The sequence below is a fragment of the Atractosteus spatula genome, chromosome 1, assembly GCF_055471065.1.
Source record: "Atractosteus spatula isolate fAtrSpa1 chromosome 1, fAtrSpa1.hap1, whole genome shotgun sequence".
NCBI lineage: Eukaryota > Metazoa > Chordata > Actinopteri > Semionotiformes > Lepisosteidae > Atractosteus > Atractosteus spatula.
In genome coordinates, this window is record NC_142706.1 from 17,057,067 (window position 1) to 17,080,928 (window position 23,862).

A 23,862-nucleotide genomic window follows, 5' to 3' on the forward strand; every position below is an offset into this window, starting at 1 on the left:
ACACATCACATGAGTATGAAGAGCCATGTTTAATGCTTTCCTGTACTTGATTGAGTTAATGGCTGATGTGCCATAAATGAAATGCGGCTGGGCTGGTATATGGGACTCCTGGGGAGGTTGGCACACTGATCGTGCCCTGAGAACAAAACATGCCAGTCAATCAGTCACGGGACTAATAAGGACACTCCACACTCCAGCCCAGCTGAAAAAAGTTTCAGGCAGGGCCATCACTTGCCCTGTCGCAGTGTTCGTACATGTTGGGTAAAAGTAATACCATTTGGACAAATTCCTATTTCTGACTTAACTTACTCACGACTGGAGCTGAGGACCGAGAAGATGGAGTATTTAAAGTATGAATATATCTAAGACAAATACTGTAGATCTCCAGTTTTTTAGAGATCTTTGCAAAGCAAAGCCCCACACACCATCAGCAACAGCTTACCTGAAAGGAAAGGAGTCTTTGTCCATCTGCATGCACACCAGAAAGGGGTATTCAGAGAACTTCACTGTGGTAATGAAATCAAGTGTGGCTTCAGTCTCAAAGCTGACCTCCACCCCGGCTTTAACAAAGTCCATGTCCACTGTCACGTTGCCCATCACAAACAAGGCACCCCTAGAAACCAGCAAGATAACTTTAAGAATGAAAGCAGCACTACCGCACAAATGCTAGTTTATCAATAATTGCACCAGAGACGAATGCCCTAACAATCTTAAATCTTTAGATAGTTTACTCATTTTTGAAGCCTTCCAAATTAATTGTACTGTTTCTATTAATAAGGTATGTTCATAAATATCCTTATGTTTATACCTGAAATTATAACCAAGAGAATGACTAATTCTTTTTCAAATTTCTGATGAAACGCATTTCCAATTGTTGGAAATCAATTAACACTGCAGAAACCTGTATAATAAATTATTAATTGCAAATTCAGGATGAATAATTTATATTGCTGCAATCTACAGGGTTTTTCTTTGACTTCTGTCATTGATTAATAATGGGAAGGCAACTTTTTGATCTGTTTTACAGGACCGAAGCTCCTCATACATTTTCAGTAACCCATTCAATTATTAGGGTGCAGCATACTTAATGTTTATAGTCTGAGGAGGATCAAGCCAAAAGAGCTTTTAATAAATCAGAATCAGAACTGTATTATTCTACAATTTAGTACTGTTTCTATTTCATGAGTGCATAATATATGTACAGGTAAGTGTTTCTTTAAAATAGATGTGATTTAAAATTTGTGGGTGTTGCACTGCCTCTGTATTGTAAACGCACAGAAGAATTCACTTGATTATGCATGCTGTTTTGACCAGCTAAAATAAACATAATCATTCATATCATTTGAAATTTAATTAATGAGTAATGAAATCATCTGATTAATATAAAAAATAATTCTGCCATTATCAGCAAGAACAGTATACTCATTGAAAATTGCATTTAAAATTGGAGTAAAACTGAAGTGATTTTTAAGAGGTCTAATATTCAAAACACTCTCTAAGGTAGACTGAGCCCTTCTCTAAAACCTGGTGAAGTATCCTGTTTAATATTCTTGTATAATTTTGTATTCCCTGACATTCATCCATTTGCAAACAATACAATTATTTGCTTGAGCATTAATCATATAAATCAGTGATTAATTGTTTTAAATATCCCCCTTAATTTTGTACTACCCCAAAGATTACTATGGAGAAATGGATCATCTCCTAATGAAAGATTACATAGATTATGGTCACAAATATAATAGATCCCAAGTAAACTTATAATTACAAAGGACTGGGGAACCATATAGGGCCACAGAAATGGATATCATTCTTTATTGGTAGGTCCTGTTGATTTGACAAATTCTGATTTGCATTTTTATCTTTGTTGTCATAAAACACAACACACATTCCTTGCATTTCACTATGTTAAGAAAACCCCTTTAGGTGACACTGAATTAGAATCCCTTATTCATCAAATGTGAACGTTTGAAATGGCATCAGTGCCAGTAAAAAATGTTATGCTAGGATTCAACTGTCGAATTGTTCAAGCATACTGTACAAGTCCATGGTTTTAAAGGATGGCTTTGTTTTTTTGCAAAGATTTAAAAACAAAAAGTACAAGATCAGCTTTTTTCTACATTTGCCAAACAATACTTAAAACTAATTGCCAGTAAGCGGACTACAATTCTACACATATTATATAGAATTATAAAAATTGTACACACATTTTCATTTCAATGGAACACTGCACTGTTGTTTGGCCGTTTGGATGCAGTATGGCTTGGCAACAATATCACTAGCATGTGTTGTGGTGATATAGATAGCCCCCAGGACTATTATTAGACTGTGTGCTACACATTGTGTTGGCCTTAACACCTGTCCATGTCATTCTTCTTCTGGAGATATGAAATAAGCTTGGAAGAGCTGAAAAAAAACTTTAAACTGTACATGGGTATATCTGCTCATCTGTCTATGATGACTCCTTGGCAAGCTCTTAATACTTATTATACTTATAACTGGAGGAATTAGGGAATTTTACATCTTAACAGCAGATTTTTCTTTTTGTCTCTAGGACTTTTTCCGAGTAGTAACTAAGAGAAAAGGCAGAAATCCCATTTTCACTTTGAATTTTCATTTATATTGTTTAAGGTTCAGTGGAAACAGGGTAGACCCCAGGGTGATTTGGTCACCACAAAAACAACTGCAGCGATTTCAGGTTAGCAATTGTTGTATCTTTACCCATTTACTTTCTAACTGCTTCATCCAATACAGGGTCGGAGGGGAGCCAGAGCCCATTCCAGCAAGCATCGGGCACAAGAGAGGATACACCATGGTTGGGCTGTCAGTTCATTGCACACACAGACACACACACACACACTCATGTCAGGGCCAGTTTTTTCCAGAAGCCCATTTACTACCAGTATATTTTTTGGACTGTGGGAGGAAACTGGAGAACCCTGAAGAAAAAACCATGTGAACATGAGGAGAACATACAGACTCCACACAGACAGCACCCCAGGTCCAGAATTGAACCCAGGGCCCCTGAGCAGTGAGGCAGCAATTCTAACCACTGCCCCTCTGTGCCACCCTTTCTATCTTTTTATGCTTTCTAAAACGAACACATTATGAATTCAGCAGCAACCCTACCTGTTATTTACACTGGTCTTAGATTCCCTATACCACAGGCTAAACTCCATGCCACCTGAAATGTCAATGGCCAGCCCTCCCTGGAACTCCACACTGGCCTTCAGCCCAGACTGTAACTGGATGACCTGAGAGGGAGAGAGAGTGGGCGAAAGAGAGAGAGGGATGGAGAGTAAGTAATTTAAAACAAGAACAAATCCATTTCAGACAGATAGATAGCAGACAGCATAGCGGCGAGACTTTGGAAAGATCAAATTAAAATTGAAAAGATCCTTAAGCCAAATTGGCTGTGGCGCATTTCTAGGAATTGGATACTACTGTAACTCATCTGTCTAATGAAATGGATGCCTGTGCTTTTTTTTTTTGCAGGACCATGTTAGTGTTATGCAGCACAGATCTATATGACCATTTAGAGGATGACATTTGCTTTCCTCTGTTTGTTGCATTTTTTCCAACTTCACAGAGTTACTCAGAAGTTATGCAATGTGTTTTTTTAAGTTAAAACGTAGGATTTTGTGGTTCAGTTTATTCACCTGACCCATTTACACTTTATATGTTTCTGTACTACAGTTAGAAAGATGTAGGGTCTTTCCTTTTCAATCTTTTGACTCGTTTCATCATAGATGTGTAGGTACAGTATGGGATCAAAATGTGATCCATCCATTTTCTAGCTGCTTCATCTAATTCAGGGTAGCCACAGCCAGAGCCACAGCATATCTTGGCAAGCAATGGGCTCTAGATGGGATACACCCTGGATCAGATGCCAGTCCATCTCAGGGCACACACAGACACAAACACACTCACAGCAATTCTCCCAGAAATCTTTGGACTGTGAGAGAAAACTAGAGCACCTGGTGAAAACCAATCTGAGCATGGGGAGCACTTACAAATTACTCACAAACAGCACCACACATCTGGAATTGAACCCAGAGTTCCAGCGCTATGAGACAGCAATGCTAACCACTGTGCCACCATACGGCCAAGCAAAAGATCAATAGTGCTGATAAGTGCACTATTCATCAACTGTGCAAGAAATGCAAGACAAATTCAAGCTAAGCACATGAGACCAAGGTCCAAAGTTTCGCTTTCATTATATATTATGACAGTTTAGGGTTGCCACATCACCACTACCTGGGATCTTTCAACTTTTTCTTCCACTCCTCCACAGAAGAATTAGTCACACAAATGTTCTCGTAGTTTATTAGTACTGTATATGTAGCACAGGATTACACTTCCAGTTCATTACCACGGTCAGCAAAATGAATCTTACTCCTCAAATCTTACTCCTCTCTAAAATTCCTTCAGCAGAAGAAACACTAAAGATTCAGGTGTCCCCCTCTCCAGTCCAGGGACCTACTGTGAAAAGCCACAATGGAATCTAGGCTGTAAATTTCATGGAAGACACCAACCTAAATAAGGTGGCTCAAAGGGCCTGAACATACAATGACTGGAAGACTGCCTTGAACAGACTTTTTATCATAGCAAAAAATTTCCTCTAGCACACAAAGACTTGACATTCTATATCCATCCACCAACACCACGAAAGCTATAATAAACTGTCTTAATCACACACAATGTGAGAGTGTGACTTGTAATCCTCTTACCAATTATTTAATATGACCTAATTCACCTTTAGTGTGGCTATTTACAGAGTTAAGAGGCCTAATGAGGTCTCTGTGGCAGGTTGGATGTCATATCAATCTTCCCTGACCAGGTCTGCCACAGTATACTTACCTGAGAGTGATCTATCAACAGAATGAGGCCCTTGACCACATTGATTGGCTCTCCAGTAGCTGTAAACATCTTGGACATCAGGTCGCTGTAGCCCTTGAAGAAGGTGACTGGTCGCAGGTGGACATCGAACAGCAGGGCAGACATTCCAGCGAAGGACTCTAAATCCTCCTCACCTTCATCAGGAGTGGCAGCGATCAGGGTCTCCAGACCTTGAGCCTCAATGACAACCTGGGCAAGATACAGTTATCAGATGCAAAACCAGCAGGCACCCCCTTTTTAATATATCATACGTCCCTTGCTGATGGCTCGGTTTTTTTTAATGTAACAAAAGTGGGTTTTGTTTCCCAGCTCCAGTCATAGGAACCCACTAATGGTACTGGTTTGTGACCAAATCAGATCACATTTATTTTTAAATATCCCATGTTTTACATTTAAAATGTGTTATATATAAACATACGTTATATGTTCAGGAACATATCAGAGCATAGTAACTATGAGAATTCATTGTAAACTACCAGTTTACAAAACACAAAGTGTCTCTTTGAAAACTGTTTTCTGATAACTTTGACAAAGCAGAAAAATCTGAATTTTCATTGTTCTCCACAGAGAAAAGGAACTGGAGAATTCTACTAAGAGGTTAGTAGAAATGATTTTCCCATTTCCTGCATCTCACAAGGCAGTTGTCACAAAACTAAATACTACCTTCTAGATTCTCATTGGGAAATTCCATACTGCTGGTTAAATCTGCGCCCTTCTGATGCATTTTCTGCTATTGTGGTATTTTTGTCCCTTTGCAAATTACATTAATAAATAGTATGAAGGCTATAGTCATGAAGAAAGCATATGTTTATGGAACGCTTCAGACAAAATGTTTCACCTTTTATTGCCTAAGTAAAAAAAAAATTAAATACAGTACCTGGCTGGCATGAAGTTGGGTGTCCTTACTTAAAGCATAGATGTTCATGTTGCTTCTCCTCAGAATACCAGAGCCAGAGTACAGGATGTCCAAACTGTAGGTGGAGGTGGTGTCTGAACCTCCTGCAACATACAAAGTATATCAGCCCCTTTTACAAAGACTTTTTTGCAGAGCAACAAAGGATAGTGATTAAGAAAAGAGTCACCTACGTGCCATGTAGCCAGAGTAGGCAGACGAGGAGCCCGTTTTCGATAAACGGTCATAGTTGTGGGCAATCGTGTTTCTCATCACCTGCCGAACTGCTTTACTGAAACAGATAAAGAATTTTCTGAGGTGAAATAGGCTTAATTAGAATACGTTAAATATTCTAATTCATGCTGAAAAGACACCCAAAGAAGGCTCCACAGCTAAAATGTTGCATTTCCTTTCTTCTCTTTTTAGCATGGAATAAACCTTGAACTTGTTCCTTTGCAGCCTACGCATGTTGACGCAGCTACCTACTTGAACTACTTAATCAGATCACTACCATATCTGTCCTACATATATATTATTCTGGGTGTTAAGGTGCCCTAAACAATAATATATAACCTAATTACAGTATACCATAGGCACATTCACACACCCACGAACCCAGGGACAATCGGGAAAAACAATGATTAACCTAGCAGGCATGTCTTTAGAAGTGAAAGTGGGGAGAACATTAAATTTCCACATAGAAGGTTTCCCAATCTGGATTCAAATCAATGACCCTAGAGTCACAAGGCTGCAGAGCTAACTACCAGGCCTCCACGCTGTGCTCACATGAAACATTTATCCATCTTCTAACTGCTTTATCCAATACAGGGTCACAGGGGAGCCAGAGCCTCTTCTGGCAAGTAAAAGGCAGAGAGCAGGATACACCTTAGACGGGACACCAGTCCACCACAGGACACACACTCATACCAGTGTCAATTTTCCCAGAAGCCAATTAATCTACAGATAGTACAGTATGTCTTTGGTCTGTGGGCAGAAAGCAGAGCATCTGGATGAAATCAATGTGAGTAGTGGGAGAACCTGCAAAACTCCACGCAGATAGTATCCCAGGAATTGAACCCAGGGCCTCATCACTGCTAGGCTGTTACGAACCATGCTATTACGAAGTCTGCAATAATGATTTTGAGAAAATTAAACTTTGCATAAAGACTTTCAACACAAGCTTCAAGCTCTTTAAAGCTAAGCGCCAGTGAATAAGCTACTGCACTACAGCAGAGTTTGGACATCACATTAAGTGTGAAGTGTCATGAGATCTGTATGGTTCACAGCTACCTGGATAGTAATTTAGCTTCACATTTCAAATGAAGATGACATGTCCTACACAGCATAGCCCACCCTTCTGCCTTAACAAGACATTTGTTTTGAACCATGGTCCAGAAAGAATAGAACCATTAATAAAACTGACTTTCCTCTTGTGTATCTCATCCAAATACTAACCAGCCCCAGATATACAGTACTTGCCTCAAGAAATCTGATAAAATTGGATTTACAGGTGGTGCATCTCACCCATGTACTAACCAGGTCCAGATTTGCTTACCTCAAGAGATCTGAGGTGGAATAGCTGCCAAAAGAGTATTGAGCTTTTTATGGAGTGTGGTTGTGCTTATCCATGTCTTAGCGAAAGAGATGACCGATCTTTTCCAGAGCCCACCGAACATAATGAAGACCTACCTTGCAGGCATTTCAAAGTGCAGGATGTCCTGGACCTTGGAGACCATGTACTTGTTCATCTCATTGGGGAGTGAGCCGATGGAGAGGAGGAGGTTTTGCACTTCAATGTATGTGGGATTGCTGCTGAAGATGACATCAGCTGCTGCTGCCCTCACCACCTTTTCATACACTTTTCTGTTCTGGTGATAGATCCTGTTCAGAGCCTTTTTCACCTGGTACATTTGGGGAACAGGGATCATCAGCTGTAGCTGTATTTCTTCCAGACATACTGTATGCTCATACATCGAGATGCTATATAGATCTTAATGAAATTCATCTAAAAAATCTGAAAAGCCCCATTCAGCTTTCTTAAACATTTCCTACAGAGTTAATGATGGGAACTTGGAACATACTGTATAAGCAACATTCTTGCAATGAAATTCTGCTCAATTAAGTATTAGAAAAAAATAGTTTTCTGGAATAATTAAATTTGCTGAGCATCTAACTCATTAACTAAATGGTTGACTATGCATTAAATGTGGAACAACTTGCATGAGGAGTACGCCATTGCTATACAGACTGGTATTTCTGAAATTCAAGTTAAATGATTAAGACTATTTCATGTGTTTGCAAACTGGAAATATGTATATTTCTAGGCCCAAGCAGATTGGGTTTGTCAATTCTTAGTTGGGTTCACTGCAACAATCTTCATACCAGCAAAAGAAATATGCAGAGAACATGCACATGCCCTTTGAAATATGCCCCGTCGGGCCATCAACTCATCTTTCGCATTGGAAACCTGATACACCAAAGGGACAGCTCAGGGATTGGAGGGGAGACAGATGGAGTTCCCACTGGTAACACTGCAGGCTCACAGACTCCCGGCAAGTCCCCAGGCTCACTGTTACATACAAAGGCAATCTGAGGACACTCTTGCTGGCTCAGTGTCGCTCAGCTCTTGTAGCAACCGAACAATTGTACAACTGCAACCTGGCAAATTCCAGTCACAGTCAGCAAAGAACACAGCCCAGATCCAGAAACGTGATCTCTGGAATATAGTTTTCCAGCTGTGCTTCAAAACCCACCCCTTTAGCGCTTATTTCTTTTGGACAGCTTACCTCGTCCGTGATCAGGGACGCTTCGTATCTCTGGAGGGCTGTGATGGCAATGGTGCTGATGGGCCCTGCAGCGGATTCTGAGAACTGTGTCAGGAGAGGGATGGCCTCTGGGAGCAGGGCATTCTTCAGAGCCAGCAGGTACATCTGCACCTCTGCTTCCACCTCTGTGCTCTCAGGTCCTTCCAGTATCAGTTTCTTTACCTGGACTACTGTCTAAACAATAACAGCGAGGCTAAGAACAATGCCTTAATCAGGCATTTAAAATGAAATAAAAGTAGGAGGATGTGTCATAAATGCCATAAATGGTTAAAGAATCCCAGTTTGTAATGGAACCAGAATTCTGAAGTGAAAGTAGATGGTTGGGCTAAAGAATGGTATTGATCAGACTTACTGGAAGCTCACATCCCCCCTTCTGGCACAGCTTTCGCACCACGGCTCCCATGATGATTATGACCGACTCCTTGATATCGCTGCTACCAATCTTGCCATTCCAAATGTCCTGTGTTGAAAACATAGAACAAAACAGGGATGTCAAAGAACATAAGCCACTGAAAGTGACTGCCTGTTTATTTTTAAATAGCAGACACTGAATAACGTGGGTTAACGCACTGCTGTTTCATACAGGGTCTGACACAGAATAACTATAAACCACTGATCTGGAGGTGCTGTGGGAAAACAACAGTTCAACATGCGGCTGCTCATGCTATCAAAGCAGTTCTGAGTGTGTCACAATTCACAGTCGTAGCGGTTCACTAGTGTAGCTGAATGCAAGCTCACCATCAAGGCTTTCAACATTTTCTCGTTTGGATGGGAAGCAAAGCCACAGGCATAGAGGAACCTCTCCTGCAGCACCAGGCCCTGAGGGTCTGAGAAGTTCAGGAACTGCAGGATGGCCTCCAGGGAAGCTGGGGTCTGGGCAGAGGTGACAGCATCTACCACTTGTGGCCTGCAAGGGGCAAAAGAGGTTACCAAACTCTTAATTGTTACCCCATGAAGGTTATCTCAGCCTCACAGTTATAGATTTTAGTAGCTTACCCTAAGCTGAACTATGGAAGGAACTCCTTCCGAACAACATATTGGCCATCTATGAGCAGCAGGAAAAGCTTGAACAGGATTTGATATGTATTGAATAAGGGTTTGAAAACGTCTATCTAATGCTATCCAGCAGCATAATCTTCAGTTGCCCTTATGAGGGTAAAGGGGTGGAAGACTGAACAGCATTTTTCAATAGATGTCAGGATTGTTCTCAGCCAGGGAGGTTCGTGAAGGCCTGACTTACTGTAGACTTTCTGCCATTGAGACAACACATTCAATTCACAGCAAGTCCCTAGTATTTTGGACAATTAGTGTATAACTATTACTACTACAGCCAATACTATACATACTGCGAATAATAAATATATAAAGTCCAGTGGTCACCTTTCCTATAGGACTCTGGCTTTTCCTTTGATACTTAACCCAGACATCTAGACTGTAATACAAGGTATTACTGCGTTCTTCAGTGAGCCTGCTCTCACTCAGTGTAAACTGTCTTCATAGCACTAATTCTCCCCGGCAGGTCTGATTCTCTGCTGTTTGCACACGTTTACTCTGCTACTGCTTAGTGCAGCAGCAGAAGAAATAATAAGAAAAATAAATACCATGCCTACAAATAATATGAGAGTAAGAATTCTCCAAAAAAGATGGCCTCAGGACAAAAGAGCAGAGTTACATTTTTATGGTCGTGAATGAAATACAACATAGAGACAACCAGGCTCCTCTCATCTGAGATATGATATGAATTCTCCTGAGGGCTGAGGGATGAGGTGCAGTTGTGCTGGAGGTTGTTGTGAATAACCAAATGAGGAATGAAGTGACAGAAAATACGGATAGCAATGAATACAAATACAGTGTATAAAAATGGGAAAAACTGTAGATAATCTTAATGGACTGCCACTGGTTTTTGAGTTGCTATTTCTGTGCGGAGCTGAGGGTACATTTCATGCAATGAAACCTGTTGGAGAGGGCAGCTCAGCAGTTGTGCTTACAGGGCAGAGTGGCTTGTGCTCCTGAGTACTTTCAGGATCTCCTCCTTCCTGGATTTTCGAAGGGTCTGGATCAGAGACAAGAAGCTCCGAGAGGCAGGCGCTTTTGACAGGCTCTCAGGTTCAAAGTCCTTGTGGATTGCTTGCCAGTGATTCCAGAGCTTAAGAAAGAACAGAGCTTCAGAAAGAACAAGAAAAAGCCCTGTACCTGCCTTTCACTCTAACGTATTACTATTTAGTTTAACATGAAATATTGTGATAATTATTGTTTTTGATATAGTCAAGAAAAAAATGCATTCCTTATATTCCTAAAAACTCCTATTTTATTACAATGAGCTGGTAACCAGTATAAAAACAAACGCTAAAATTAAACGAGAACACCTGTGGGTGTGGTGTGGGTTTGTGCTCGCCTGAATGACACAGGGAATGTAAACTGTAGGCAGGAATTAATAGAAAAAAAAATCTACTCATGCAAAACAAATATAATCTGATAACAATTATTTTTTTATTTCATGCTTAAAAGAACAGGGAAATGATTCCTGAATAGGCTTTGGGCAACCACAACATTTATCCGAAACAAACAACTTTACAATCAAGGATAGATGGAGAAGACATTCTGACATTTTCTCACTTAGGTGTTTGTCATTATATTAGTGTTGTATTTTTTTTCTGTTTCGTATAATATGACTTTTACTGACTTATGCTCACCACTTTAAATTCAATCAATCCAGGATAAAACTGGTTACCTATAAATGCCACAGGTTGTGCCAGGGCCTCATTTCTAAAAATAGGGAGGTGCAGGGTTTCTGGTGATGCTTGACTGGTATAAACTCCTGTGTGAAGTACAGTGTGCCCCAGAAATACCAGAACCTCATATCAGACTACAGAACGTGTCTTGTGAGAGTAATTCTTGCCAGAAGAGTGTTTATAAAATATTAACTGCAGAGATGTTAATAAATGTGACCCTCAAGTTTTGTGGACTATTTAAGACAGTTATGACTTTTCACTGTGCAGTTCTATTGTGATTACAGTGATTTCTTTAGACTTTTTTGAGGAAGATGTATTTTCCAAACTGTAAATCTTTTTGTTAATTGATGATTGTGCTTCAACGGGAGCATGATTAAATCACAAGGGCGCTGTATACAGTATATGACATGTTTATAATGCACTGGTACTTACCGAGGGACAGCCTTTGCATTCCATCTTGATTTTTTCCGATGCCAGGGAAATGGACACGTACTTAGGGTCCAAAGACTTGATGATACTGCCAACATCTTTACCAGCACTTTCTTGAGGTCCTGACTCTGTCTTAACAAGTTCTAACTTTTGCCTGCAAAACAAAATTCAGTTTTGGAGCTCATTTGTTACAATATGTGTCACGCCCTCCGCAGCTAGAGGGGGCTCCCACTCTGTCCTGTCCCTAGTTTCCTGTGCTTTGCTGTCCTTCTGGTGTCTCTCTCTCTGGGGCTATATATTTCCGGATCACTCATTCACCTTCACTCAGCATTGACGTTCAGATGTCCTGAGACCCGCCTAGCACCAGGTCGCCCCACGTCCGCTACCTGAGGGCATTGGTTTCTATATGACTCCTGAACAGCTGAGCCCGGGCCAACCCCTGTCTCGCCGCTACACATAGGGTCTTCTTCCACTCTCCTGCCATTCCACGGTTCATCCCTTCCAACATCCGTGACAATATATCTACTTTTCAGATCCTTTAATTGCATTTGTTTTTACCAGAAAATAGTACCAACCATTCAGACTACACAAAAATGTAATTGAAATGGATATTTGCACACTATAACATGCATGTTTCTTTTTAGGCATTGGCTATATAACAAAATATCCAGTTAGATAATAGTTATAAAAATGAATGAAAACTTTCAATGATTTAACAGATGAATAAAAACTTCCTGAATAATATCTGTTGTGTTCATGGGGAGCTTTAAAAACCATTTATATGGTTCTCCCAGGCCTAGGCTGAAATATAATTGACCCATTTACAGTATACAGATCCTGTGAGCCAAACTGGAATGCAGGCTGTATTTTACAAAAAAAAGAAAAACACTTGCGCAATCTACTGTAGGTCTAGTAAAAGCAGTTAAATTCAATGAAGTCCCATTAAACGTGAACAGGAAAGGACAGGAAACAAACGAAATCCAGTGGTAAAATAAAAACAAATGTTATCTTGTGACCATCAAAAGCGGTATGTACAGTAAGGTACTGCAAGTACAGTGACCCAAAAAATGTTCAAATCAAAACAAAAAAGGAATTATGTTTCCCGATCTTCAGTGATAACTCATTTGTGAAACCCATGTTTTTTGGGGGTTATTTGTATACCTGGACACAATTCTGGCTGCAATGGCCTGCCGTGCATTCAACGACAAGGTGTGTCTCTCCTCCGAAAGAGCAGACTTGATGAAACCATCTTGCAGAATGAACTCGGTGGTGGAAGAGGATTTGGAGCTGACCCCCAGGACCTGGGTAGTGAGAATAGAAATGAAAGAAAAGACGATGGAAACAGCGAACCGAAGAGGAGCTGGCGATTCATCATTAATGCAATCGTGACTTTTAGAGGAATGCATCACTTAAGAATCAGGAAAGAAGAATGCACATCTCAATGACAAAGGTAACACTTCTAAAGCATCCAAAAATTCCCCTGTTTTAACTTTTGGGGTCTTTGGATTGCTAAGGGACTAAACTTTTTTTATTTCTTAGCAATCCAGAGACCCCAGAAGTTAATTTTAAAAATAGCCTGAAATATAGATTGCTGTCTTAAATTAACTATAGACTGGTTTCTTAACTAAAGAAAAGCACACAGCTTAGCTGCAGTTCTGTGGGTCACTGTTATTATACAGTACAATTGAGTGTAAGTGCTGTTCTTAAAATGTTTGTCAGTCCAAAGTGTGCAACTAAAGAGTCACTGATTTTTTTATTTACAGTATGTGTTTGATTGCTTTTGCAATGTGATGCCCATGCATTTGCAGAATTCTTCATTTTTGTTCAACAGAAGCCCTCAACACTGACCTTACTGTGAGATGTGAAGCCTGTCTCTGCAGTCTTGCAGCTGTCCACGGCTTTGATTCGAGTAACCTGATTCTGTCGAGCCTGATAGTCAATCATGCACTTTCCCGACACATCCACCTGTTTTGAGACAAACATCATGGAAAAACAGACAGCTTGAGTTGCCAACGAAAGCCACTGTAAGATAACCAGTCGTCAAACTGACTGGAAAAAAGACTGGATGTGACAACGTAGAATCATTTTTTGAAAAATTTAAAATACGATGTGTGAAAACAGTTCAGCGCATATATTGGAGCTTTTCCTACAATTTTCCTACAATTTTATTTGGGTATAGCATGGAAAAGAACTCGCCATTTGCAAAGAATTCCAATCAGTCATGATGCTTTTTAAGAAGAAAAAGTGTTCCATCAAGTATCAAGGGAAAATGTTTTTTGATCTAATACATTTCTATTTATATACAATACCACAGGTTAGCACTATCTGTTTAAAACTGTCCCATCTTTCATATAAAATGACTTTATTTAACCACAGCAATCATATATGGACCTATTTCCATATGCAACTCCTGAGCCACTTAGGGGACTTTTCACTAGCACTAGCACACCTGGTGAAAAGGCACAAAAACACTAATTCACTGTGTCAAATATTATTACTTAATTACACGAATTCACTGTGTCAAATATTATTACTTGATTATACACATACTGACCTCTTCCACTTTTCCAGATGTGAGCTGCAACTGAAGCAGGCTGACTAGGCCCCTCTTAATGTTCTTGATGATGGCATGCTCATTGTGGTATGTGTACAAGTTTTTGACCTGTGAGTAAGAAAGCATGGAAAAAAAAAACATACAGTAAGAACAGTTACAAACATGAAGAGGCCATTTGGGCAGCTAGTCTTGTATTCAGTAGCAAAGTAATATGAGAATTACATATAGCTTCTTATAGAAGCCAGGATGGCTTCAACAACATAGCTGGGTAGCATGTTCTACACTTTCACTGTTTGCATAAAGACATGCCATCGGTTCTCAATTTAAAATATGACAAATTCTATTTGTGTAATCTGTTTCACTGCTTATTCTAATAAACTCCTGGTCAATGCCTTGATGAGGATTTTGAATACTTGATTCAAGTCCCTTCACAGTCTTCTCCATTCAAGATTAAAAATGTTAGATTAGACTGTCAGTGTAGGACATTCCCTTAAGCCCTTGAATGTATCTAGATGTATTTCCTCTGGACTGATTCCAAAGCAGCAATATCCTCTCTATAAGGGAGATATAATAATAGTTCTTAAATAAAAATGTGCAATATGTACATGGTATATTCACACATTATATAAATGTCTCCGTGGGAGTACTGACAGGCAGTGGTACAGCTAGTTTAGCCTTCCAGTAAAACATGCAGCTGAAAAGCTAAACTACCATAAGGCAGCCAATCACTACCACCCTTGGTCACATTACTGTGAAGAAAAGTTTAGTGCATTATTGCGGCAAGGGCAACATTTATTAAATTATCTGCCTTTAGAGACAGCATGTCAGTTGCCCTTTGCTCTGAGCACTTGAGCTCCTATGCTGTCAGCTCCAATGCAGAGGGCGCACCTGATAACAGCTTAATCTCAACAAAGCCTAGCACACTTGCTTTCTCAACACTCTGACCTTTGTGCCCACCAGCCAAGTGTCTGGAATTTCTACAACGATCTTGGCTTTCATTCAGTGATTGAATTATTCTGCCATGCCAATCATACAGCAAGTACTATTGTTTCCTGAAACTAGGTTCACACCATCCCCCTTCTCTCAATGACCGACTTATTTTTCGTGTAATCTTCTCTATTCTCATGCAGGTTTTGACTTCACACCTTTCTTCACCCCCTCTCCACTTTGCACTTCCTGAGTGGCCTCTCTGCCCCTCCTGCCTTCTCCCCTCTCCCAGCTTTTGTTCTTCTGTGCTATTTAATCTTTGCTGTCTGCCCTGTCTTTCTCACACCCGCAGAAGGCTCCACAGCCGAAACGTTGTGTTTTCTCTCTTCTCTTTTCAGCATGGAATAAGCCTATTACTTGTTCCTTTGCAGACTACGCCTGCTGATGCAGCTACCCACCTGAACTATTGTATCACTGCTGCTTAGACTGGTAAATTATGACAAGTAAATAAAAAATTATTTGACATTAAAGTTCCAAGAAGGGAGTGACACACTCCCACCTACTAGGGTCAAGTATGATAAAGACTAAAAAGTAAAAGAAAACATACTTTCAGTTTCTTTAGATCATTGCATTTTAGAATGTTTGAATATTTTATTGTCATAAAAAAGTAGTTCCAGGCTTCAAACTAGAAGGAATGCATGAAACTAGAAGGAATGTATGAAGTTCTTGGCTGAATGTATATGTGGTTTTCAGCTAGGAACATTTTCCTTGCTCATCTTCAGGAATACCATACATGTAGTTTAGTAGCTTCTGTGAAAAATGTGTGAAATACAGATGAAACAGAGAAATTATGTCTATTTATTTGTCTGAAACTATACCTGTTAATGGCAGGCACTGGAGCAGAGCAATACCGCACAAGGCAGACTGTGATACAGAGCAATTTTAATACCTCTCAAATCAGAACACATGAATTTAACTATTAATTTGGATTTTGGGTTAAGACCAATGCATCTGTGTCTAAATCAGTGATTCTCATGCCTGGTTCTGGGCAGCCTTAAAGCTTTGAAGACTTAAATTTATGAATATAGACTTAGAAAAATATTGCAATTAAGACCAATTAACAAAATAATTAAGTCATTAAGAGCTCAGATAGGATGAAAACCAGAAGCCTAATGTGCTAATATATCGAAATAACATGTACAAAAAGAAATATAGTCTACTTAAATATAGAAGATCTTGAAGGAAAGGTATTATAAAAAAATATGAATCTCAGAGAATGGGTAAGTTTAATCAAAACAGGTTTTGCTCATGCATTTACAGTATACATTATCACATATTTCCTGTCCTGCATTCTGTTTTGGACTGGGGAGTCGTCTTTGTGATATTTACATGAGTGGGGGGTTTTCTCCAGGTACTACAGTTTCCCCCCAAAGTCAAAAAATCATTCTGTCTAGGTTAAGTCTCTGAATTGTGTGTGTGGAGGTGGACATGTACAGTACCTCATTCACCTCATTATTCTGCCTTGTGCCTGTTGTCTGCAAGGTTAGGCTCCACTTCATGTGACCCTAGGTTGTAACTTTTTGAAAACTTTCCAACCTTTTTCCATTCACTGCCTAAGTGTGTACAGTTCTTTCACATTCCAAATTCATCATTGCCCTTGCTCAACACATCTAAAAATGTGAATGAACAAGTAATAGGTTTATTCCATGCTGAAAAGAGAAGAAAGAAAACACAATATTTTGGCAGTGGAGCCTTCTTCCTTTGTAGCCTACGCATGCTGAGGCAGCTACCCACCTGAACTAAAAATGTGAATGTCATATAAGAAAGCACATATAGTAAAAGGTACATTTCCCCTACCTTTCCAAAATTCCAGTGCAAGATGAATGGTTTTTGTAAGTCAGCCAGATTCTCCTTTCCAAGAATGCTTGCGGCAGTGGATCCCAGAAACACATTACTCTTCTTTGGGCGCGGAGTCACATTCTCAATCCTGATGTCACTCATCTATGGAGAAACCCAGGTGAGAAAGATGTCGGCTTTCATTTTATTCCATATATTGCTTATCCCAATGAGACCACGGTCAATTTCCACCTGGAATGATGTCGCCTCAAACAGTTTGTAATATCGTTTTCCACAGGGATGATGGGCAGACATACACCTCTTATCAACACACCCCTTAGAAACGTTAATCTTTTAACACACTGCAACCTCAGGAGTACCTAGAGGAGAGTTTGTACCAAGTGGAGGAGCTGTATTGTATGTGTCTTATTGAGGTCCAAGCCTGCGGGGACCTGGGAAATCAGAGGGATTGCTGTTTTGTAAAGAGCCAAGACAGCCCTGGTTAACCAGTCCTAGCCCTGCTCCCTGCACTGCCCTTCCAATCATGTGCCACAGCCTGGGGAATCCTGGTAAACGTACTGCACTTGCCTTGTGCATTACAGTATATTGGTTAAGCCAGCTAGGGGTCTCCCCTTCACAAAACTCTTTAATGAGGTTGGTTGACTGCATTCAAGAGAGTTGAGAGACATGCAAGTGACTCAAGTCATAAATAAAGAAAAGAACGAAAATAATCTTTTTGCCATAGCTGGTTAAGTAGTAAGGCGGACATTTTGTAGAAAATGTACTGCACAAGGCTCTGGAATAAGGTACAAGACATAAAGAAGAAACATCTGAATCACCTTCTGGCAAGGATAAATGATATTTGTCATTTTCAAAGACAGATAGCAATCTATTGAAAACAAGGTGCCAAGATAGCTGTTGAAGCAAAACTGATTTTTTTAAAACAGATAAATACTGGATATATCCATTTTCCTGTCATAAGGTAATTTTCATCACATTAGTACAATTGTGATTGTTATTTTCTTCTCTTAGTAGCAAATAAGATGCCAGCATAACTGACTTCTAACACGAAAGCTTCACATACCGCTATTTTGATAAGCTGATCATCTTTGCTGCTTGGATTTCTCCAGACTAAGTTGAGGTCAACACTGGATGATATCCTATAGCCAGCACTGCCCTCGGCTGACCCTTTGGCTCTGTCTAGATGCACTTCAGTCATGTAGCTGAATTTGTACAGCTTTCCATTGCTGAGCCGTGGCCCGATATTTCCATCTGCAAATAAGAAGGGAGTTATATCCAAGAAAGAAATACGGCGAGGCACTTAACAGAGCAGTAGTTGCCCAGAAAAATTAAGCAATGCAAACAACATGCACAGTCTCTTCCTGACTTCCAGTATATTTGGTGCATCTCTTTATTGAAAGCAAAGCCTCATTCCCATAACATGTTGCAAACACCTCAGCAATACTTACCCATGGTACAGTACTTAGTTAAATATGAGTTCTACAAAGTGTCTTTTCTATTATCATAATTATACATTTTGGTTGTTGTTGTCATTAGGCACAACCATTCACATACTGCAGCAAAAATGACAGGTTGTTACATGGGAAGATATATTACTGTATTACTGTTGCAGTAGCATTTGTATATTGCTTTGGTGGGGAGGAATTCAGATCTTTGTGCAACATTAATTTTTTAATACAGCCTATCAACAAACTTGAAAAACTATACGTCTATAGCTTATGATGCCAGAGAAAGGTTTGCAGAACAAGAAAGGTTTGTTGCAAAGCACTCAACTGAATATCTAGCAGGTATAACATAAAATGTCAGGGAAAAAGATGGAGTAAAATATTTTTTTAATGGTGAAACTGATTTACAGTATAAAGAGCCAGTGCTGAGGTTAACAAGAACTGCTCATTTTTTAACAACAGATTATCTTTCAAATGGTGATTGCTTTATAACATCATGAAAGTTAACACTTAAGGATGATTATTACTAAAAATCTTATAATCTGAAGTATAATAGCTTGATAATCTTGCAAAATACAATACATATGTTCAGAAATCAGAGGTCTATGCTTATATACATTTAATACCTGATAAGTGTCGTAGGAAACCACAGAAGGCAACAGATCCCTATAAACAGCTAAGGGCTCAGATTTCTAAAAGGTGATCATTTTAGCAGCACTAAAGTAACTGGAGGTGGGCCCATGGGACTTTTTCTGTTCTCTTCCACAAAAAGGCATCTATTGCTCAATGCTGTTTAACTGTATAAGATAAAAATAGGCTTTATAACATAAAGAGTATTCACAGAATGACCAGACCAGATTGTCTTCATTTTTGACAAATTGTGGTTGCTTTAAAAACACAAACAGTAATGTCAAAGCGTAACACTGGCAGAAGAAGTAAAAATTGTCCCTCTGTTTTTATTTTTCGCTTTTTTATCATTGTGTTAGGTATTTAATTCAGCTAAGCTGGACATTTTCTAATTTCTGAATATAATATGCTGCTTCTTCTAAAAAGAGCTAAAACGTTTGATTAATTGAAGTTGTTAGGAATATTTAGAGCTCCCAGCATTTCCAATAACTGGTCTAGTACCATGGTATCGGTGGAAGGACTTACAGTACCTCAGACTGAACTCAGACAAACTAAATATTTTTCAGGAAGTCATTTGTTTTGTGAAACTACAGAACCGCATACTTTGAAGTTAACCTTAGTGGTCTCTGCTTAGGATTAGGCTAATAGTCACCACTCAACAGTAATGAGTCTCAGTGACTTTGACTTGAGAATGAAGTTTCCCTCTGTGTACTGACTTTGCTTCATACCAACCATGTAACCCACAGTTCAAGGTTAAAATTCGACACACTGCAGACTGCATCACTGCTGCCAACAGGAGATGAATACAAGTACAGCTGTGGTTCACAGCAAAGGTCAGTGACTCAGCATGATCATATGCACACCAATTAGTGCCATACTCGCATTGCATGCCCTAAAAGCCACCAGTTTAGTATGAGCTCTACCCTGAGAACCCCCCAGATTTTCAATAAATTCTGTTTTTCAAAATAACAAACATCTACATAAATAAGTGGACTGCTGAATTTGCAATCCAAGTTTTTAGCAATCTACTTGATGATCATGTGTAGAATTATTAGTGTTAAAAACTAAATATGCTTTATTATAAAACTGCATTAGCCATCCATCTTCTAACCTCTTCTTCCAATTCAGAGTCAGGGAGCAGGAGCCCATCCCAGCAAGCAACAGGTGAAAGGCAGGTTACACCCGAGATGGGACGCCAGTCCATCACTTGGCTCACAGACACATACACACTCCTGTAGGGCCTGTTTTGCCAGTAGCCATTTAACCTAACTGTATATTTGTGACAGTGGGAGGAAACTGGCACACCTGGAGGATACCCCTGTGAACATACAGTACATGCTCCACACAATTATTTTATGCAATTATTCCAGTGCAACTTCCATTGGATGAAGTTATCTAATGCGTATTCCAAGAGAAGTGAATTTCATAAAAATGCAATGTATAGTACTTCCTGTTCTGAAACTTGAGAAATAATCAATAGGGTTCCAGAATTGAATGCAGGGCTCCACTACTGTGAGGCAGCAATGCTGACCACTGTGTCTCCCACTGCATTATCAAAAATTCAAAAACACTACCCTCACCCTGACGCCATCATGAAAGTGTCTCAATAACACAGGAAAAACAGATAAAAGCAGCTACTGAGTAACCATCATCAGGCTTTGTTGTCAAGGAGATGTATTGAATCTGTATTTTCATTACATTCGCTAAGCCAGTACTACTGTGATAAAAACTAGAAAGTGCAATGTTTCTACTTCAATAAACGTTCCATAAAATGCACTTTGTTTGTTAATTTCTGTCTCTGTAGATGAAACACATTTCTCAGATGTCAACTTAGATATCCTTGGCCCTACAGATACTGTACTGTAGGTGAACTCTGCAAACTGGCTGAATCATTGTTGGAAGTTCTTTGGTATATGTGTAAATGCTATTACATTATCCACAAGTAGTACTTTCCTTCCACAGTGTTAGGTATTGTCTGCATTTGCTATAGTCTGAATGACACATCCTAGTAAGATTGCATCATTTTTTATGACTTAACGCTGAGAGAAGCTTTGCTTTACAAGAATTCATTCCTTTCTTTTTATCTTAGTCTAAATAGGAAAGAAGGAACAGACAATCATTCGATGTTAAGTTATTCGATGCAAGTTCCAAGATAAGTTGAATGATAAGTTTAATTTCATAAAAATGTAAAGTACTGTTTTCAACCTCAAGAAATAATCTCTAGAATAACTCTTCAACAGATGATTTTGGAATAACTTACTAACATTAATATGGAATCATAAATTAAAATCATTAATAACGTGTGATAAAAGCTCACAGACTTTTCTGTTTGACATTTTTTTTAAATATCAGACAAGCACTCTGTTTCCCAGCCTATTCCCTTTTTTTGACTGAGAAAATGATATTAATAATATAATAATTTAATAATAATAATAATAATATATTAGGAAATACAAATGTCTGGTTATGGATAGTGTTTGTTTCCAATAATAGCTCAATTCTGTTTCACTAATTTACCTAAATAATGAAATCACAAATTGTTTATGTAAATAATGAAACAACATACAATAATTTTCATATATTACCAGTTTCTTTTTTAAAAAAATAAACAACAATAGGACAATGTTCTGCATTATAAAAACTGAGAGTAACAGCTGTAACAGTATTCAGTACCACAGGGCATTGTATCTTTATATCATTAACTACACAAATTATGTCAGTTTATTATTGTTCTTGTAAGCATACTTGTCCAAACTGGTGACACTAACAAAGGACTTAACTTGAGGACATCATTCTGACTTCAGAGAGCTATAAAGCCTTTTATGACAGTTATCCAGGCATGCTTGACATTTCTGAATGAATGGCCATTTACTGTACAATTCTTAATTGTAACCTATGTCTTTTAAATTTTTAATCATATTATTTATATCTATGTAATTATCTATATATTTATATCTGAAGAAAGAATCACTCTGTACATAACACTTACAGCTAGAAATGAAAATTGATGGATTCAGAAAAATAAAACATCTTATAATTGGCAGATTTTAAAATTAATTAATAGTGCAAATCACTTACCTTTAGAGAAGGCAGAAAGGCAAAATGGGATTGTGCAGAGGAATATAAGGCTTAGTCTTAACATTGTTCCAATGAAGCGTTATTAGTTGATAAAAATAATAGAAGTGTCTGAAAAGTGGTGTCCTGGCTGCAGAGACTCAGAGGGGTGCTCAAAGCAATGCCAGAAATGTTTATCTAGATAGAGTGGAGGGCAGACTCCAAACTCCACGCATAAGTTCTAAGTTCACGCAATACGTTTGGGTTAATCATTGAACATGAGAATGAGATTTCAGTATCATGGTGTCTGAGTGACCTGTAACATTCACAGCAAACAACTTATCTTCGGGATGCCAATTGTTTTAAACACATGTAGCAAGATTGAATTGCCCAAGACTCTATCAGTAATCAGCTTTCAGAACACTGATGTTTTGCAAACTAGTGCTAAATTATAAGAGCATAACATTACAGGTTACAAATGAGAGAAGACCATTTGGCCCTTTTCTAGCCCATTTGATAATTATTAGATAACATCCAGCTGTTTCTTGAGCCTTTCTTGAGCTGTTTCTCGTTTTTAAACCATTGCTCTCCAGTCTCCACTGAATCTGTATCTAAGCTATTTCATGGTACATCTCTCACACTGTTTCATTTAATGTCTGCTTTTAGATTATGATAAATATGTGTAGAATTCATATTTGAAAATATAAACTTAAAAATGGTTTGATTAATTGATTAATAGCAACCACATTCTGAATTCCAACAATCCATCCATTTTCTAACCGCTTTATCTAATACAGGGTCTTGGGGGAGCCAGAGCCTATCCTGGCATGCAACGGGGACCAGGCAGAGTACACCCTGGATGGGTTGTCAGTCCATCACAGAGCACACACAGGCACAAACATACACACACTCAAACAGAAGCCAATTAACCTATGGGTATGTCTTTGGACTGTGGGAGGAAACCGAAGCACCCAAAAGAAACCCACAGCTGTACTCAGAGACAACATAAAAACTCCACACAGATAGCACCCCAGGTCCACTACAGGACACAGATAGCACTACAGGCAGCAATGCTAATCAATAGGCCATTGTGTCACCCACAGTCAGGATTCATTCACTGACAATGCAGTGTGAAATATACTTTGGAAGAAGCTCTGGATAAAGATGTCGGCAAACTGATAATTAATATATGATCTGGGCATGAATACAGAGTTTCAGATGGGTATTATTCTCTTACACTAATTGAGAATGAAAAAGATCAGATGCATCCATTTAATAATGCTACATGCATTTTTGTATGGATCTATTTCCATATAACTTTCACCTAGTTTTTTGCGGCCATATTGGTTAATACATGGTCAAAGTACAGTGTCTCAGGGTAATGTCACATTTCCTGACACGTCAGGATTTAGAACAAGAAGTTCCTTCACTCTCAGCTGGGAAAGAAGCTATAAAGAGAACCTCACTCTAGTTAGAAACATCCCACGCACTCTCCCCCTCTCTCCCCTTTTGTCCTCTTTCTTCAGTTCTGTGAAGCAAACAATAATGTAATCAATAAGGTAAACAGTCGTAATAGTCAGAAAGCTTTTAGAAAAATATTTTCATAGTATGGCAGGACACA

The 23,862-nt window shown here is 39.0% G+C and overlaps 1 protein-coding gene across 1 annotated transcript in view; it reads right to left on the bottom strand.

Moving 5' to 3' along the window:
- Positions 1-22,814, bottom strand: part of mttp (microsomal triglyceride transfer protein) — a 28,260-nt gene extending 5,446 nt beyond the window's left edge. Inside the window, exons 1-17 of the mRNA XM_088923365.1 lie at positions 22,266-22,814; positions 18,179-18,366; positions 17,116-17,259; positions 14,332-14,439; positions 13,626-13,742; positions 12,939-13,078; positions 11,781-11,931; positions 10,605-10,762; positions 9,355-9,523; positions 8,969-9,076; positions 8,578-8,790; positions 7,481-7,692; positions 5,986-6,083; positions 5,777-5,898; positions 4,861-5,088; positions 3,130-3,254; positions 443-613 (exon numbers count right to left, since the gene is read on the bottom strand). Of these exons, the coding sequence (XP_088779491.1) occupies positions 443-613; positions 3,130-3,254; positions 4,861-5,088; positions 5,777-5,898; positions 5,986-6,083; positions 7,481-7,692; positions 8,578-8,790; positions 8,969-9,076; positions 9,355-9,523; positions 10,605-10,762; positions 11,781-11,931; positions 12,939-13,078; positions 13,626-13,742; positions 14,332-14,439; positions 17,116-17,259; positions 18,179-18,366; positions 22,266-22,329 (2,516 nt within the window). The 5' untranslated portion in view covers positions 22,330-22,814. The remainder of the gene's footprint in view (positions 1-442; positions 614-3,129; positions 3,255-4,860; positions 5,089-5,776; positions 5,899-5,985; positions 6,084-7,480; positions 7,693-8,577; positions 8,791-8,968; positions 9,077-9,354; positions 9,524-10,604; positions 10,763-11,780; positions 11,932-12,938; positions 13,079-13,625; positions 13,743-14,331; positions 14,440-17,115; positions 17,260-18,178; positions 18,367-22,265) is intronic.
- Between the last annotated feature and the right edge of the window lie 1,048 nt (positions 22,815-23,862).